Source organism: Mya arenaria, chromosome 13 (genome assembly GCF_026914265.1).
Source record: "Mya arenaria isolate MELC-2E11 chromosome 13, ASM2691426v1".
NCBI classification, from domain to species: Eukaryota; Metazoa; Mollusca; class Bivalvia; order Myida; family Myidae; genus Mya; species Mya arenaria.
In genome coordinates this window covers 27,774,569-27,793,542 of record NC_069134.1, presented here as the reverse complement: position 1 = coordinate 27,793,542, position 18,974 = coordinate 27,774,569, and the positions used below count along the sequence as shown (strand labels likewise).

The 18,974-nt window shown below is 33.2% G+C and overlaps 1 protein-coding gene across 1 annotated transcript in view; it reads right to left on the bottom strand.

Moving 5' to 3' along the window:
• Positions 1-2,644: 2,644 nt before the first annotated feature.
• Positions 2,645-18,974, bottom strand: part of LOC128214499 (metalloprotease TIKI1-like) — a 36,600-nt gene continuing 20,270 nt past the window's right edge. Inside the window, exons 4-7 of the mRNA XM_052920996.1 lie at positions 10,101-10,191; positions 6,410-6,502; positions 6,015-6,107; positions 2,645-5,754 (exon numbers count right to left, since the gene is read on the bottom strand). Coding sequence (XP_052776956.1) covers positions 5,565-5,754; positions 6,015-6,107; positions 6,410-6,502; positions 10,101-10,191 — 467 coding nt within the window. The 3' untranslated portion in view covers positions 2,645-5,564. The remainder of the gene's footprint in view (positions 5,755-6,014; positions 6,108-6,409; positions 6,503-10,100; positions 10,192-18,974) is intronic.

The following is an 18,974-nucleotide window of genomic DNA, read 5'->3' as shown; positions in this document are numbered from 1 at the left end:
GGTCTTAAAATATCATGTTGAGAAATAGACAGAGTTCCTTGAAGAATGGATCAACACAGATGCAATTTGCAAAAGGAATAAGAAACCTGAACATGACCTAGTAACCTAGTTGTTGACCAGAGACGATCATACATTCACATGGGTCTTAAAATATCATGCTGACAAATATTATTTCCAAGTTACCTAAAAATCAAATTATAACTTGAATGTATGACCCAGACAATAAGTTATGTCACAGTAAGTGATAAACGACCCCCAAGTGCCATCCAGCTGCAATAGATTATGCTTAATCACAAGAATTACAGTGATACATTGCCTCTATGTACTGAACACGTGCCAATTTATTTTCAAGTTCCTCTATGCATGACAATTTTACAGCTGGGAAACAGTAGCTGTCACAGCAAGTTATGAATGCCCCTGAAGTGCCATCCACTTGAATAAATAATATGATTGCTAATAACATTTAGAAAGAGCTATAAACAAAAACTATATGCCAGACCCAATGATGGTCGACGTCAAGCAATGAAGGTTGACATCAAGTGTAGAGGAGTGATATAGTAAGAGGGAGGGACATGGGTCTTGCACGGGACACATTTTCTTTATGTAACAAGCACATGTGCCAAGTAATTTTAAAATCTCTCTCTGAATGACAAAGTTATTAACCTGTTTGACCTTGAACTTTGAGGTTAAGACATGGGTCTTGCATGCAACACCTTAAAGTACCCAACACATGTACCAAATATTTTAAATATCCTTCCCAGATTGACAAAGATACAGCTTTGAAATTGAAAACCGGGCGGATGGTGCGATTTTAATATGCCCACCTTTGCGGGAATTTCACGGTTTTGAGACTTAACTCTGACTTAAGATTGTTTGTAATCATAGATGGAATAAAGAAAACCAGAAGTTTTGGTACTTTTTATTTATTAGTTTTCTGCTATTTTAACTTCGCTCATTCATAACAACAAAATGTCATCAAACAAGTATTAAATAAATCATTGCAAAAAACAAAACAAAATGTAATCTCTTTTAAAAATGTATTAATAAAACATCAACAGTATGTATATATTCTTATTCAACAGAAAACACAGTAAGACATATATTGTGTATGTTCAATAGTCAATAATGAACAAAATAATGCTGTTACAATTATCATGATTCTTAAAGCAATTTTTCAATCTGAAAACAAATACAATTAGAACTGTACAAGAACAACATAAAAGACAGTCAACAGTTTGTTATTGGTAACATGACCATAGATTCAAGAAAGATGCTCAGGAAATTGGAAGAATTTTAGCATGTCAGCTTTTTGAAGATTTTTTTTTAAGTTGCATCATTCCAAGCCTCAGTGATTTTGTTGGCAGTGATGGCAAAAACCTGTTGTGCAAAAACTTTTATTTTGATCTTAGCTCAACATGAATCCATTACTATTATTCATCTGTTTGATTAATCAAATCAACAACACATACATGTGTAGCAAGGTCCATAACTCTGGCTTTAATCATTGTCAAGTTATGCCTTTAAGCTGTAAAAAAAAAAAAATGACTGTAGGAGTCTACTCCGCAGTGAGGTAGTTTTTTAGAAAATGATATCTTCTGCAAATACCGTAACAAGGGGAGATTTATCACGATATTATATAAAAGGTTGACTTCAACCTCTTTGCAGGTTTTGAAAATAAACAGATAATTTCAGGATATTTCAAGTCTGTTCTCAAAACAATATGCACATGTAAAACGAGGCCCGTAACTCCTGCTTCAATATTTTAAATTAAAGTCAAAACTCGCTGTGTGAAACTCACTCCATTATATCGATGTTTTTGGTTATGTCAAACTTTTCGATTGTGTTGGGCTGAGTTACCGGTATACACTTTTTGAACTTTGGTTAAATGAAATTTTTGTTATCTCAAAGTATTTCCAGAGGTCCCAACAACTTTCGACCTTGCGAGTTTTGACCTTATACCCATTGTTTGACAAACAAGAGATGAGCATTTGCATTCAATCTAAGGCTCTCTTGTTATAGAAAGTATTGGTTTGTTTTGCATACTTGCATCTACATGTACATACACATTTACAATATGCCTGGGGCCATAAATCATTTTCCTTATACATCACAATTATTTCTAACATTAAACTAGAGATTGCTTTTTTGAAAAAGCGCTTGTCTCCCCTATTGTGTGGTCGTAGCTGAGAAAAAATAAATGATGGACATGAAATTTGTAACTTTGGACTGGAGACAAACCAACAGTGAAGTTTGGTTTATTCGATTATATTAAATAGTGAAGAGAAGAAAGTGTTGTTGATTAATCATGGAAAATGTAAACGAAGTTTGCATTGTATGAAGTTCCTGGGCGCAAGCGTTATTCAATTATTGATCGGAAACCATTTTTCAGCTCACAGTCATCGTGACCATGACCTTTTACCTACTGATCACAACATCAATAGGGATCATCTACATAACCAACTTGCATACCAAGTATTAAGTTCTTGGGTGCAAGTGTTCTTTAGTTACTGAGCGGTAACCATTTCTTCAACTCAAGGTCATGGCAACCTTGACCTTTGACCTACTGATCTCAAAATCAATAGGGGTCATCTACTAGTCATGACCGACTAGCGTACCAAGAATGAAGTTCCTGGGTACAAGCGTTCTTAAGTTATTGAGCAGAAACCATTTTTAAGCTTAAGGTCACCGCCAACGTATCATTTTTTACCTGAAGGTAACCTTGACCTTTGACCTTTTGATCTGAAAATCAATAGGGGTCATCTTCTAGTCATGAACAACTAGCTTACCAAGTATGAAGTTCCTGAAACCAAAGGATCTTTAGTTATTGAGCAGAAACTTTTTCTTCACTTCAAGGTCATGGCAACCTTGACCTTTGACCTAGTGATCTCAAAATCAATATGGGTCATCTTCTAGTCATGACCAACTAGCATACCAAGTATGAAATTCCTGGTTGCAAGCGTTCTCTAGTTATTGAGCGGAAACAGTTTCTTCACCTCAAGGTCACGGTGACCTTGACCATTGACCTACTGATCTCAAAATCAATAGGAGTCATCTACTAGTCATGAACAACTATGAAGTTCCTGGGTACAAGCTTTCTTTAGTTATTGAGCAGAAACCATTTTTAAGCTTAAGGTCACTGCCAACATAACATTTTTTACCTGAAGGTAACCTTGACCTTTGACCTTTTGATCTCAAAATCAATCGGAGTCATCTAATAGTCATGAACAACTAGCATACCAAGTATGAAGTTCCTGGACCCAAAGGATCTTTAGTTATTGAGTGGAAACCGTTTCTTCACCTCAAGGTCACATTGACCCTGATCTTTGACCTAGTGACCCCAAATTCAATAGGGGTCATCTACTAGTCATGACCAACTAGCATACCAAGTATGAAGTTCCTGGGTCTAAGAGTTCTATAGTTATTGGGCGGAAACGAAGTGTGACGTACTGACTGACTGACTGACAGACTGATGGACTGACTGACGGACAGGGCAAAAACAATATGTCTCCCCATGAATGGGGGAGACATAAAGATATTACACGCAAATGATTTTTACATGGAAGGTCACCACGACCTTGACTATTGACCTTGTTACCCCCAAAAAAATTGGGATCATCTAGACATCATGACCAACCTCACTTCAAAGTTTGGTGAACCTAGATCAAAGCATTCTCCTGATATTGCACGGAAATATTTATTTACATTAGAGGTCACAGCGACGTTGACCTTTGACCTTGTGACCCCCCAAAATATAGGAGTTTTCTAAACCTCATGATCAACCTCCCTACCAAGTTTGGTGAACCTAGGTCAAACCATTCTCAAGATATTGAGCAGAAATGTTTTTTACATTGGGGGTCGCCGCGACCTTGACCTTTGACCTAGTGACCCCAAAAACAATAGGGATCTTCTACACCTCATGACCAACCTCCCTACCAAGTTTGGTGAACCTAGGTCAAACCGTTCTCAAGATTTTGAGCAGAAATGTTTTTTATATTGGGGGTCGCCGCGACCTTGACCTTTGACCTAGTGACCCCAAAAACAATAGGGATCCTCTACACCTCACGACCAACCTCCCTACCAAGTTTGGTGATCCTAGGTCATGCGGTTTTCCAGTTATCGATCGGAAACGAAGTGTGACGTACGGACGGACTGACGGACTACCGGACTGACGGACAGGGCAAAAACAATATGTCTCCCCCAGAGAGGGGGAGACATAATGACACCATATTTAATTTCAGTTGAAAATGTTTGTGTAAAGTTTCAAGATAATAATACATGTCCGTAACCCTTAACAAACAATTTCTTCTTCTGAATAACAAGTCCGTAATGGAGTAACGTAATTATCATTCCATCATGAAAATCAATAATAAATTAATTTTAATGCGAGGTAGATCATTAAAATCTCTCTCTCCCTCTCTTTCTCTCTCATCTCTAATCATTATCCCTGCTGATATAAGCATGATGAAACTGCAATTGTTTCTTGTAATATAAACAAATACTCTGCTGAGCATGATTGTGTATGGGAAAACGAGAGTTTAATAATTATTGAATTTTCGACCACTGGAGTTGTCCCCGTTGTTTTCATTGTTATATCGGTAGAAAAAGAATAGATTATTATAAAAGATGTCAAAATCTTACAAAATAATCATAACATAAAAACTACAATGATCAAAGATATCTGAATAAGATATCATAGCCCATATTTAATTATTTCTTAAAGCAGCAGGTATTTCTTTTCATATCGATCAATTTTACAAAAAACAATAGAGATGTTGCAGAACACAACTTGAACGTGTACGTGTACATGTGGGATACTTTGGGTGCACTACACCATCAAGTTAAGTAAGTGTTCATTGTACAAATGACATGTATAAAAACACAAGGCGAGTGCTCTATGTGAGTATCACGAAGCCTACAATTAAAATTTCAAAACATTTCAAACTTAAATGCGACTTTTATGTGTATGTGTGACTATACATACAAGTACACACGTCATTCAGGTCATGTTTGCAATCTCTCGTTTTACAAGGAATGAAAGAAGTTTCTGACAAGTTAGAATCTATGATATTGTTAGTAATACATTAAACAAACATAAACATATATAATGCTTCATTTAAAATCCTGAACATTTGTAAACATATTACTGGCCAATTTGCATTAACCCTTTCTTTGAATCACATAATATTTTAAAGTGAATACAACGTAACTAACATTTATATAACTATAATAGTACATTTTTACATCTTTGGTTAAAATATGTAAACTTTGTTTGGATATTCAGGATCACAGACGGTATTTTATCCCTTGGAACACATCCTCAATGTAACCAGCAGGCAAATAATGTTTGCTTGGCACAAACAGACTTCCATATTTGTTAAACTTGCTCTAGAACCTATGTGTTTGTCACCAATATACCAGAGTGAAGGTTATGTTTTATTCTGGCACATCTGACTTCATAGGAGTCAAGCTTATTGCCTATGTCCCAATCTGGCGCATGTTCGAACAAGTATTCAAGCTTGTTTTGTAGAAACAACAACCATATTTACTTAACCTATCACTGTCTATCAAGTCGTGGCTAAGTTGACAAAAATTGCCCAGATAAGCGTCAATACAACTGTAAAGTTTTTAAATCTTGGGAATGATGATGATGGCGCTGTATTAAAGAGGTAGTGCTGGTATCTTGGTGTAGTTTTCAGTCTACTGTTGCTGTTGTAGAATTTGGTATCTGAAGCTAGCTTTTGTATCATCTCCGGCCTGAAATTTAATTTTGCAATATAAATTATATTAGTATGTTATACAAGGGAGGCAATTCTAAATTAAATGAAGTAATATTTTTCATTGTTATTTCCCTTGCATTAATATCCACTTGGGTAGAAAAAAATCAAAATTCTATGAAAGAAAGCTATTCAATTTAAGCTGAACCTAAAATATATTTATTAAAAAAAGAATTTAAGAATTAAAATAAAATTTTTGCTATATCCACTTAACAAAAAAATACCATCAACATGAAATACCTGGGCGTTTCCATCCGAACCCAGAGGTCGTTGAAGGGCTTGTTACTGTTGTATTTCCTCCGCCGCTCTGCCCGTGACTTTTCCAACCACGACCTGCAGTAAGATTCAAAGTTTATTTATTGCACATGTCAATTATAACTAATCAAATTTTCAGGCTATCAATGCCCAAAGTTACATGCCCTCCATTTCGATTAACCTACTTCAATTCATTAATTGGGGGCACAATATACTATCTATTTACCAAAGTTTCAGCAATGAACAGTATAAGCTCAGAGGTTATAGTTCATGTATACGAATAAAGCTTATTCCTGAAGTCACTCTTTATACTAGGAATATATATACTTATTTTAAAACATATAAATTGTAGCCCACACCAAAATCAAAGAAGAGCATACCTTGACTCAGGGTCCATTTCGTCCCAGACGTCCCCGAAGTCTTCCTGCACCTTGTTTCTCCGCTTGTTTTTACGATGCTTTGGAATCTTGACTCTGAAAATAGAAGTAGATATTTAGTTTATATTAATCCATTGGATAGCCTGATAAAGCTATAAGGCTGGTTTAAATCACACTCGAGTCTGACGCCTGTTTAGAAAAACAATATTGGTGTTCTCTTTGGGAGCCCAAGAAAATGGGCTCACACCAACCACTTCTTGCATGAGTGGCAGTCACCAATTTTACCAGGCATTACTCACCTGCAAAGATGTTACCATTTTCATATATATCATTACTCCCAGTCAAATATGTGCATATAAACACAAATTAACCCGGGGGGGAGGGGGGGAGGGGGGGGCATGATTTCATGGTATAAATGCAATTTAAAGTACTTATTTTAACTGACTTTTTTTAAATTTCACATATTTGACACGTTTTTTGAGTTAAGGTAATTAATTGGTTTAATGATGGATGTAATAGAAGGAAATTGGATGTCACAAAAAATATTTTTTCAACAAATTAGTGCCAATGTGGCTGGCAAGTTACAGCGTAGAAAAGAGCGAAAACTCTTCTGGGATTTTAATTGCATGCTTGCCTATAATGACAAGTCACATCCTTGTGTCAGGAATAACAGATGAAGTAATTCCACAACGCCTCATCATATTACAGACTTTAATTAAGGATAGGAAACCTTTCTGTGGACATACCCTTGAGTAATATTCAAAGACTCCAAGAAAATACAAAATAACGCAACAAATGACTGAAAGCTATTCATTTAAAAAAAGCTCCATATTAGGAGATATTATGACTTAAGCCAAAAGGGAAGCTGAACTCGACTGATTTATAGTAGACAACTAAAATAATTGTAGGATCTAGAAAACATCTAAAATCATATTCCTATTTTTGTGTGCAAATCAAATTAGATATAGCAAAAGGTGCTTGTCAAGCAGTTAAACAAAGGTTGATGACAATGCCATTTTGCACTAAAGAGACTGTCGATTTGTACTCCCTCAATAGAGGCTTCTGGCAGTCTTTTTTAACACTTCAAAGAGTTTCATTTGTAATTGCAATGCATGTTCTTGCAAACCTAATTTAGAGCTATCATCCAATTGGCAGGTTAAATCGAAACCAATCTGTACACAATACGTAACAGACTAAGCCAAATTGCTGACAGTGCCATGCAGTCAGTGTTTCTTTGACGCTTGAAGTCAATTGACAGGTCATAGTTGTTGCACTTGATTCAAAATTCATTAAGTTGCTTAAATGGGCGGAGAAAAATTCCTGATCATTTCATGCTTCAAAATCTTGAAATCCCAAGTTTATTTGCAATCAGTATAGTATATAATTATGTACAAGCGCCTTGAAACAGCATCCTGCAAGCGCAGAATGCATACTTTTCTGGAGAATTATTTCTCCCATAAAACTGCCATGCTAACATTTCAATACATAAAGCTGTCAAAAATTAAGGTATAAAGCCTGTGCCGAGAAACAAAGTTCATTCTGGTATGCAATCACAATTTCAAGGACTTCATCTCAACAAGATGATTTCAAGCCATAGACCTCAACTCGTTGACATGCAGTGAACAGAGGCCTAAATTAACATCACAATGTCACCAGAATATTTTTTATTTTATATCATTTTTTTTAACTCAGCAGTAAGAATATACTGTAATAATTATGTATAATCTAAATGATTGAGAAGGGTTCAGAGAGCTTAATGGAGAGATCATTTTCAGTAGCAACAGCAACAGTTACTGTTGTTTTTTATTCCTATAGTCTCATTATACTTGAAATACATTGAATTGTATCCTCCATTATTACAGGCAACCCAGTAGGACAAAAACAAAATTTCTTCATGAATGACATGCCTTTGCGGTATTTTTACAACTTTCAAAGCATCTCGTATCAAATGTTCATGTCCTCATAATTCACTTTAACTTTGTGGGAGGTCCATTAATTTTTTACGCTGAAGCTTTCTTTGTATCAGTTAAAAGTTTCAAAACTGAAAGCCGTAATTTGATTAACTATGATATTGTCAAACGCATGGATGTTGAATTGAAACAATGGTACAGGAGTGTCCCTGTGGGTTAAATAAAACATTAAATCATTTTGAGAATATCTTTTTACTTTAATCAGCAGCTACATCAGCTATTATCCATTTTAAAAATGATAAATTATTTTTTGAAACAAAAACTGGCTGTTAATCGTTTACAGGGATGAGTTACTACAAACAATTTTACATTTCAAGAGCTCATTAATCTAAAGATAAATTTCAATTATCTGGTTCTGTTTTTTTTCGTAAAGGATCCAAAAGAACAATAATTGAACCCAAAGATATGAAAATAGCCAGCAAGAAAGGATAGCCCAGAGCACCTGCAGCTTGGAATCATTTTTTCTTAGATAATTATGCCAGATTTGTATTTCTGTATAGATTTCAAGGAAAGGTGGTATACATTTTCCAGAAAATCAGAATCTACGACTAATCTGGTATCAATGGAGGAGATAAAATCCCCCTAAATATACACGAAACAGAAATATTTATGTTTCCATGTGCAAAACTGTTTGTTTTATGCGTAAAAATAATCAAATAGCTGATACTAAAACATGATTATGTACCTAAAAAAAAACGTTGATCAATATACGAGCTGTGAAAAACACAAATCTAAAAATATAATTAAAGGGGACTGAAGATTCCAAATTCATAGGCTGTCTTCCATATAAAAGAAGTAAATTGTTAACCAGATAGATAAACTATTTCAAGTACCGATATAATTATAAGAATAAAAATATTCAAAAAAGAGAAGGTTTATTTGTGTTTTAAAGGCTAAGCTCAGACAGATAAATTATTTCAAATATAAATACAATAACATAAGCTCAGACAAAATTTGGACATAAAAACATAAAGACAGTATTATAAGTTATATTAAACAATTCTATATGTTCCCCTTCCCAATATATCTGGGCATAAAAATGTTTTCACTTACAAGTTTCAAAGAATTTATATATCTGTTACAGACAATGATCCAATGTACGCAACAGAAGCCATTCTTATGTAAATGAAATGTCAAAATCGGAACAATTTGTGGGGTAGTTTTCAAAATAAATTATACAGAAACCAACAGAATCAGTAAATAAAATAGCATCTGATATCCAAAGCCTTGTCTGACTGGGCAAATGAGAAAATTCTTTGGGAGAAATGAAAGATTTATGAATATGGATAACATCGGCAGATTTTTTTTATCACTGTATAATCATTTTATACCAGTCAATAACATTATGTGATTAGAATGGGTTTTATCAAAGCAGAAGCTATTCAAATGTCCATATTTCAGAGGAATTTCATAAATTAATATTATGCACTCTTTAAAACTGGGTGGTCATTCAAGCAGATGCATAATAAAAACACTTGTCTTATTCTCACAAGACCAAGGGCCATAACTCAACAATTTATTTAGCCAGAGCAATGTGTCCTAATGTAACATGTAATTAAAGACATTCTTGCATGAGCTTGCCATCATTGACATGAACAACACCTGACAATGATAACTGGACTTTATTTTTTTTTGAAAAAAAGATTCAATTAGCGAGTGAATGAGAGTGCAGCTGAGTGTGATGGAATTTGTTTATATCAAAGCAACACTTTTTTTACAGTTACCTTGGAATTTCAGTATCTGGGGAGGTATGTTCAATCTCCAAGCCCATTCTTCGCAGTCTATCAACTACAGTATTGTTGCCTAAAAAGTGACCTGAAAAAATAAGACATGGAATAAGAATTTGGAAGCAAATGACCATTTTTCTGTTTAATGCAGAAATTATAATAATTCGAATAGCATGTTTTTTTCTGCTTGCATCACATAACTCTTTAATCCAATTAAATGCTCTATCTCTAATTATACCTCTTTTCTCAAATAAATGCTCTTTTTTTAACCAAAACTCTTTTCCCAAATAATCTAAGGGTTTTGAGTAAAAAGAAAAAAAATATATGTATAAAGTATACATTTTCTTTTACTTCACTCAGAACCCTTTCAAATGATACCCCAAAAAATATGGGGTCATCGGTATCTAAAACCACATATCTGTGAGTCAGATTCCATAATATGCTATAAAACAAACTGAAATGTTATACTACCTTTATCAAATCATTAAATAAATCATTATCATTTTACGACATATATTGCAGAAACACATGGTTTCGATTCCAAAGATTCAGACTTGAAAGCGTACCTTAAAAGAACTGTTCATATTATAAATTAAGCATCTAGTTCTGTTAAGTTTTTGCAAAATGTTCTAGAACAGAAAATAATTGGATCAACTGCTTTCTCAATTTTTGAAAATTAGCAGAAAGAACTTGATATCAGTATCGCATGTATGGTTATCATTTCAAATGCCAACCATCCCATGATGCTGGTCTATAAACCATTTCCATCAATTAAAATTTCCATAAAATATTTTTTCATTGAAAACAAAGAACAATCGCTAATTATTCCAATTTTAAAAACAAGAAATATGCCCCTATAATTACTAGCCTGACAGAGAACATTTTCGAAACACCCCTCTTTGACAATGCCAGTAAATCATAGCTAGAATTATCCCCCAATTACCACAGTTTGAAAACTTCTGTTTCCGACACTTCTGTTTCCAACAGAGTTAAATGTGAAGAACAAAAAGACTGGGCACCATTATTAATGGAATATTCAAATACCTCCAACTGTTTCTATCATTACTATAAATAATTAGTGTTCACAAGTAAGACATTTTATCTTTTAACTGTTAGGGATAAAAGCAGTGTGTTAGAAGAAGCAGAAAATATGACTTTACATGTAGACTTAATGGCAAATGTACATGTATAGCAGTGATATTAACATTTAGCTTAAAATTTAGTTTTTTGTAAATTTTAATGTGTTATCATGTTTAGCTCACTTGACTTTAATGATCAAAACAAACAAAAATGCAATCTATATTGTACTGTGCCTTTAAAAGCAATCATGATGGTTTCAATTCATCTATTTATTTAAAGCTCAAGTCTCTCTTTTGGTCAGTGTATTTCTTAATATGTGAACATATAAAAACAGTAGAGGTTGAATGCTTCATTCTCTGATTACCCTAAACCACAAAATGATAGCATGCTCATTAAAGCTAAAACAAAAACAAAAAATCAAATGTTTACTAGTTTTGATTCAATGTTGACTTTTTCAACCACAATGACAAAGTTTGTTTATATGTTACATAAAACCTGGGGAATGTATAATTATGTCTGCATTGGTGCAGAGGATAATTGGTCCCAGACTTCAGATCCAGAAAATAACACTGATATAAATCCCATAACAATAACTGTTTATATAATAATAATACATATTTGGAAAAAATATTAATCTTTTTTTTATATATATATAAAGATCTGTACAAGGCCACAACTAATAAAATGGTTTGGTTACAGTAACATTCTTTTCAAAAATGGTAGGGTAGGAATAGGCTTATTTTGTAATTAGCTTAACTTATGTAAGAATGTTATTGTCATCATTCTGGAATGGTGTTAAAGTAATATTCTGTACAAAGCCTGAAAGATTTTTAAATAACATTTTGAAACACACACTTAAGAAAAAACACAAAAAAACACGAGCCAATACTTTTTTTAGGCCTTAATAATATATATACCAGTTCAAATTTGAAATATCATTCAAACATTTCAAGAGCTCAGATCCAATATTTTATTACTCTTTGTATTTTATTATTAACATTTTATCAACATAAGTGCTATGAAATAGCATGATCATACCCATTTTATTCATTTTTCCTCTGCAATATTACACTTTGAACCATAAAAACTGTAATCATATCATTTTGCTCTGAACCATAATAGCAGTTATAATACAAATCTTATCAAAAATCATGGCTACATTATCTGCTTATATGGTCTTCAATTTTCGGCATCATCTCCGATGTATCAAAATGTGTCATAAAAACGCTTTGAAAGCGTAAAAAGATTTCAATTTCATGAATATCATATTGCTAGTTTTAATCCCTCTGATTCTAAAGGTAATTCAGTTCTTTTTTATTCATAAAAGATACTCACACTTTGTGGGTTAAAAATATTAAAATGGCTGAAAAATTCAATTTATATTTAAAGGGACTGTACACCAGATTGGCACCAAAAAAAGTTTTTTCTGTAACAAATCTCAGGACAATTATCTAATAGAATGTGTTACGCTTTGATATCATAATTGTAAAAAAAAAGTATCAAAATGTAAAAAAGAAATTGTGTCGGAGACCGGATTCGAACCCGTGTCGCCAAAATTGCAGTCCAGCGTCGTATCCACTGAGCTACGACGGCTTACTCTAATTGGGTGACATAATTAAGCTATATACCTATCTCCGTAATATCACGTGATAACACCGACTAGCCAATCACGCATAAGGATTGAATTCTATACCTGGTAGACATACCCAGTAATCTTTTTAATGGAAAAATACGAAATAACTGCTAAACTTAAATAAATTGTAAACTATGTGGTACTTCAGTTAGTAAGTTTCAATGCAATTGTAAACATCGATGCCAAGTTTATGTCAGTTTTCAACACTTTTCTTTTTTTTCGCTATTTTATCATACGGAGTACAGCCCCTTTAAGTATAAAAATGGTTTTATGCAACTCACAAACCATTTATTCTGTTTCAGTACATACTAACACATACATCAAGTTTTTAGTGGTCTACATTATAATATGTTAACTACCCACTAACAGGGCCAGCCATTATTTTCATCTATTGATTCACCTGATTAAACCTTTTAAAGGCTGTCACTGAATTATGAAAAAATAACACTGTACTTTTGATTCCCTTATATTCACAATGATGTTTTAAATATAATTATTAATACAAATAAAAAAAAGACTGAATTAAGCTTAATTATAAAGAAACCACCATAATATTTTATAATGTTCTCCAGAATTGTCATAAATCACATAATTGAACAGTTTTATTTCAAAAACACTTGAGCGAAAAAAAGTTACAGCCAATTTCACTGCATTTTATGCTTTATTCTTCCATTCAACATTTTCCAGGCAAGTTTTAGCATTTTTGTAATCTATAAACCCATAACTAGTACAAATAGCATCAACAAAACATAACAATTTAATCATAGATATGAATTTGCAACAGATGAAAATAAAGAGCATGCAACTAGAGAATGCCAAAGAGAAGTCCGTTATCCTTCCATTTTGGTAGGGGTGATGGGAGAACCCAGAACTGAGATCTCAAGGGAGGTTTGCAGTATTCAAAATGGTTAAGACAGTACTTGGAACTTGAGAGGGATGTATGCAGGTTTTAAGAGTACTTGGTAGTCGAGAGGATGGTACACAGTTTTTAAGGGGGTTTAGGGAGTACTTAAGACTCTAGAGTGTACGTTGTATGTAGTATTCAAGGGGGTTGAGGGAGTACTTCCTAACTTCTTCTCTATCCATACCCTAATAGATACAAATTTTACAATAGAATTATATAATGAGGGGATTAACAAATGGGGTGACTGATGTGGCTGACCTCTATATAGCTAGTACAAGATGTATTAATTATTTCAATTAGAAATATTCAGAACAAGGTAACCTTATTCTATAATGTTTCACAAAACCACATTAAAGATCTAAACTTAATGAGCAAACAATAGCGTTTCTGTTTGATATATACAAATTATTGAAAATATTTACAGGTGATCTTGTTTTGATTCTTAAGGGTCAAAGTTGGAACAGAAATTACAAACATTAAGCAGATATTTTTACAAGATCAAAACAAGACATTTGTAACATTGATTGGTTGCATTCCTTTGAACCTGGGACAATACTCAGTAATGAAATATTCAATCAAATATTTCCAATGAGTAAATGTCTAAAGATCATCATTTGTTTTGAACAACAGAAAGAAGACAAGTTCAATTTTGCTCAAATTAATGATTTTGTGATCTTCAATTTATTGTAAATTTTATATTAGACCAGTTATTGAAGTTATAATTAATAGAACAGACATATTCATAAGTATATTTGCCATTTTGTTAATCAGACGTCTATTTGCTATTTTGTTAATCAGACGTCTATTTGCCATTTTGTTAATATGTCCATTTGCCCTTTGTATAACAGACCTCTATTTCCTAATTTGTTAATCAGACGTCTATTTACCACTTTGTTAATCAGACATATATTTGCCACTTTGTAAAATAGACCTGTATTTCCTAATTTGTTAATTAGACGTCTATTTACCATTTTGTAAATCAGACGTATATTTGCCACTTTGTAAAATAGACCTGTATTTCCTAATTTGTTAATCAGATGTATAATTGCCACTTTGTTAAAAGACATCTTTTTCCTAATTTGTTTATCAGAGTCGTCTACTTACTAATTTATACATCAATTTAAGAAGAAAATGTCATCCTTCATCATGATGAAATAAGCTTCTTATCTTTTTAATTTATAAGTAAATCTTAATATAATTTTATATTACACAAGAAAAGATTAACTAATCAAAGTAACGGAAATTGGCAAATTAAGATAAAAGGCGAAGTTCTTGATTTTAATTAATGGAAATTATGACATCAAATCAATTGATCTTTAACTCATGTCGAACTCAAGAAGATTTTCAAACATTTTAGGTGCAAAAACTATGAGAAATATTAATTTCCAGCCATAATAATGTCATATAAAAATCATTTACCAAATTAAGTCTAGCCATATCTCGATATTGATATACATAAAATTGACAAAGATCAAAGTCAGAAATCATTTTTTCCGTGAAGTTATTCACTATGATGGGATGAGATTCCTGTTCACAAGACAGAAGTTCATCAAAGTACTAAGTATCGGAGGCCTCCTTTGAGAGACTGGCGGAACCCCAGCCCTTGGTGATAAGTACAGACTTGTTTTTAAAAATCAGTTATCAATTATACTTGTCTTTATATCTGGTTTTGTCTTAAAGTTCAAGAGATAAAGTGTAAAATGCAAGTACAAAAGATATGTACCACTTTGATCAGGGCTTTTATGACGATCAGGTTCATTAACGGTTCCATGATGATAGCAAAGAAATATTTATCTGGGATTGTTTTCTCTACGTGTTGCTTTGAGTACAAAATTCAGGTGTCACGATTTAACAATTTTACAAATTCAAAGTAAAATATTGACATCCATCCAAATTAAATGTCTGCAGAATTCTGAATTTCTTTCCAGTAAAAGAAAACACTTGGCTTACTATAAAAATATATAAATATTAAACATCAAAGCACAAAAAAAAAGAGTTCAGAAGATCAGGGGACATTACTCTTGTGATGTTTAAGTCAGAGTAGAAAAGGGCTTGTTCTACAATTTTTTTGCATGCATGACAGTTTTAAGATTAATATTAGGTTTCATGCATATGTATGCAAGAAATTATTATCATTACATCCAAATATATAATTTTACATCATCCAGACCTGCTCAAATCATTATTGTTCTTTTTTGATAGGCTAAGCAAAAAATAATGCTATTCAGATGTTTGCTATTCTTAATATTGTCATAATTATAATGGTTTCATAACTGTTTTACCACACCTACACCGCGCTCTATAAAAACGTTTAAGCCTCTTTTTCCTTATGAATTCATAAGATGCTCTGTTGTTTGATGTTCTAAAGGTGTCCTCGTTGACTTGGGATTTCCCGTCAGGTTTGTTCCTCAGTGATCAAAGGCAGTACCTCTTCAACTGACAACAGCATCATAAGTATACTGTACATCTATACCACCAAGGAAGATTTAAGGCAAGATAATTTAATCAGAACCTGCACTCTGGAGCAGGAAGGCTCTGACAGTGAATGGAGTTCTTTGCTTCACTTCTAATGTGCCAGTACAGAAGTAGAAGGCTGAGTGGATGGGTGGTTGTTTGCAATGGGATTGGGGGCTCATGGAATTGGGGGTTCATGGGATTGGGGATTCATGGGATTGGGGTTAGTAGGATTTGGGATTCATGTGGGGGGGTCATGGAATTGGGTTTTCGTGGGATTGGGGTTCGTGGGATTTAGGTTTCATTGGATTCTGGGTTCGTGGGATTCGGGGTTCATGGGATCGGGGGTTTGTGGGGTTGGGGGTTTAGTGGAATTGGGGGGTTCGTTGGATTCAGGGTTGATGGGATTTGGGGTTTTGAGGATTGGGGCTTTTGTGGATTGGGGGTTCTTTGGATTGGGGGTTTGTGGGTTTCATAAGATTGAGGGTTCGTGGGATTGGGGGTTCATGGAACTGGGGGTTTGTGGGATTGGAGATTTAAGGATATGGGGCATTATGCTTGAGTAGCCATTTAAAGACAAACCTCATGTACATTTTACAAAAAGTTAGGATGCCCTCATTGAATAGCAGCGTTTTTCCATTCACTGACTTTCACATTTGAGGCACTAAAAATAGGTTTATCAACAAAGAAATTTCACTTGGGGCCTCACAAAGTGGGCTTTAATTATGATCATGGTACATACAGATATTTTCATTATAATTATAAAAGAAAAATCAATCGCTGTGTTATTTGTCTTAAAAGAATATATATAATAAATTTTGGTCCAGCGATGCTTTACCTTGAAAACCATGCTATATATACAATGTTTAATTTAAATCAGTCAAACTTTCAACTTTTCATCAGATTCTGCAGTGTACAATTTAACTAAAAATATTTCTCATGAGGATATTTATTAGCTACACTTCAAAGGGTTTACTACTGTCAGACATATACCAATCAATTTAATCATTACTTTAAGCCTAACTCAATGTTCAAAAAAATAAAGTAACAGCCAATATCTTTTAAAAATGATTTACTGTCACATTATCACATTGTTGGCAATAAAAATCATGAGCACAGAAATGAAAAATAATTTTATGGCTAAAAAGTTCTTGAAGTTACTAATTATGTTGTAAAATAAATCATATCAGATTCATTAAAAAAAAATCATGAACTCAATAACCAACTTAAAAGTGACATGAAAGCACTGAATTAATAATATGGGTGATTTTTTTACAATATATTTCTTCTACCGATTTATCATGATGTAAAGGGAGGTAATTTCAAATAATGAAAAAAAAAAAAATTTTTTTTTTGAAAAATGAAAAATGTAGTGAAAAGAAATAAAACTAAATTATCCGAGAGCTAAAAGCTGTAATTGGGCTATAATTTTTCCATAATTATAGAACTATTTTTTTGTACAAACCTAAGTTCATTTCATAATTTCATATGATCCTAACATTGCTATTGGATACCAGCATCGTTTTTTTCAGTTTTTACATATACATTTACTGAACCAAACATCACAGAAAGTGAAAGAACAACTGGAAAAATAATTATTACACTATCATATTTAATCTGAGGCGAAATCAAAACATGCAGGTATTCCGTTTTCATAAACACAAACTGAAGAAACTGATAAGTAACGGAGATGACATCTATAACCATGGTCTGTCACCCTGACAAATTAATAAGGACCAAATCATAGACAAGCGGAAAACTTCTGGTTCAAAACCGCTGGTCTGAAAATTAATCATTTTCGCACCTGTATCACAAAGGTTCCAAGCATTGAAAACACATTTTCGTTCTCTGTTGTATTTCTCTGTGCAAAAATTATCGCTTTACCATGAAGCAGATACTTTGTCTTTCAAATGAAATTCTATCATGATTATAGGTGTTATTGTTTTTTGCAAAGAAAAGCATCCTAAATAGTTTGTTTTAAAGAGTCTAAAAAAATGTTAACAAGCACTTTGAGAAACCGATTGAAACCGAATAAATTTGTCACCTTAATACAATAACTCAATATCTGCTTCTATTTCTATAATATAATAAACTACTGAGTTTTTGCATTAAGGTGACCATTTGTTACATGAAGTTTGTTTAAAACAAGAGCACCACAGAGCAAATATTGATGCTCGTCTGCTCATTTTTCAGTCAAACAAGGGACATAAACCAACAAGTATTATAATAGAGACACAGGTATTTCTGTACAGTCATGGAAGTAATGTCTCTGGGAACATTTTTTTTTATGTACCAAGTCTCATTTGGATATCTTGGAACATGTTTGAGTATGGCCAAAGTTAAATGGTGTACACAGCACTGCCAAAGTGCAAACACTGACAATACATCATGCAAGGCTGTCACAAAATTTGAACATTTTTTCTTCAAAAAAAAAACCTCCAGACTTTTCAAGATTTTAAACATAAAACACTTTACTTGGATACCATCTTTAACGTCATACATTAATACTTCATACATTAATACTTCATACATTAATATTTTGGACTAGACTTGTATTCAAAGAACAAGTTACAGTAATAGCCATGATTATTAGCATTCAGCAACATACTGGAGACCTGGAAAAGCATTTAATCAAATGCCTAATCTGTAGCCAACAAATTGTTTTGATTGGAAAATGTTCCACATTTCTGGCAGTGATGGATGACCATGTTTGGTTTGATTAACAGAGATGTGACAGAACCAATGCATTGCTTTCAGACAAGCCAATAACTTTGTTTAAATAAACCAACTGACCACTACA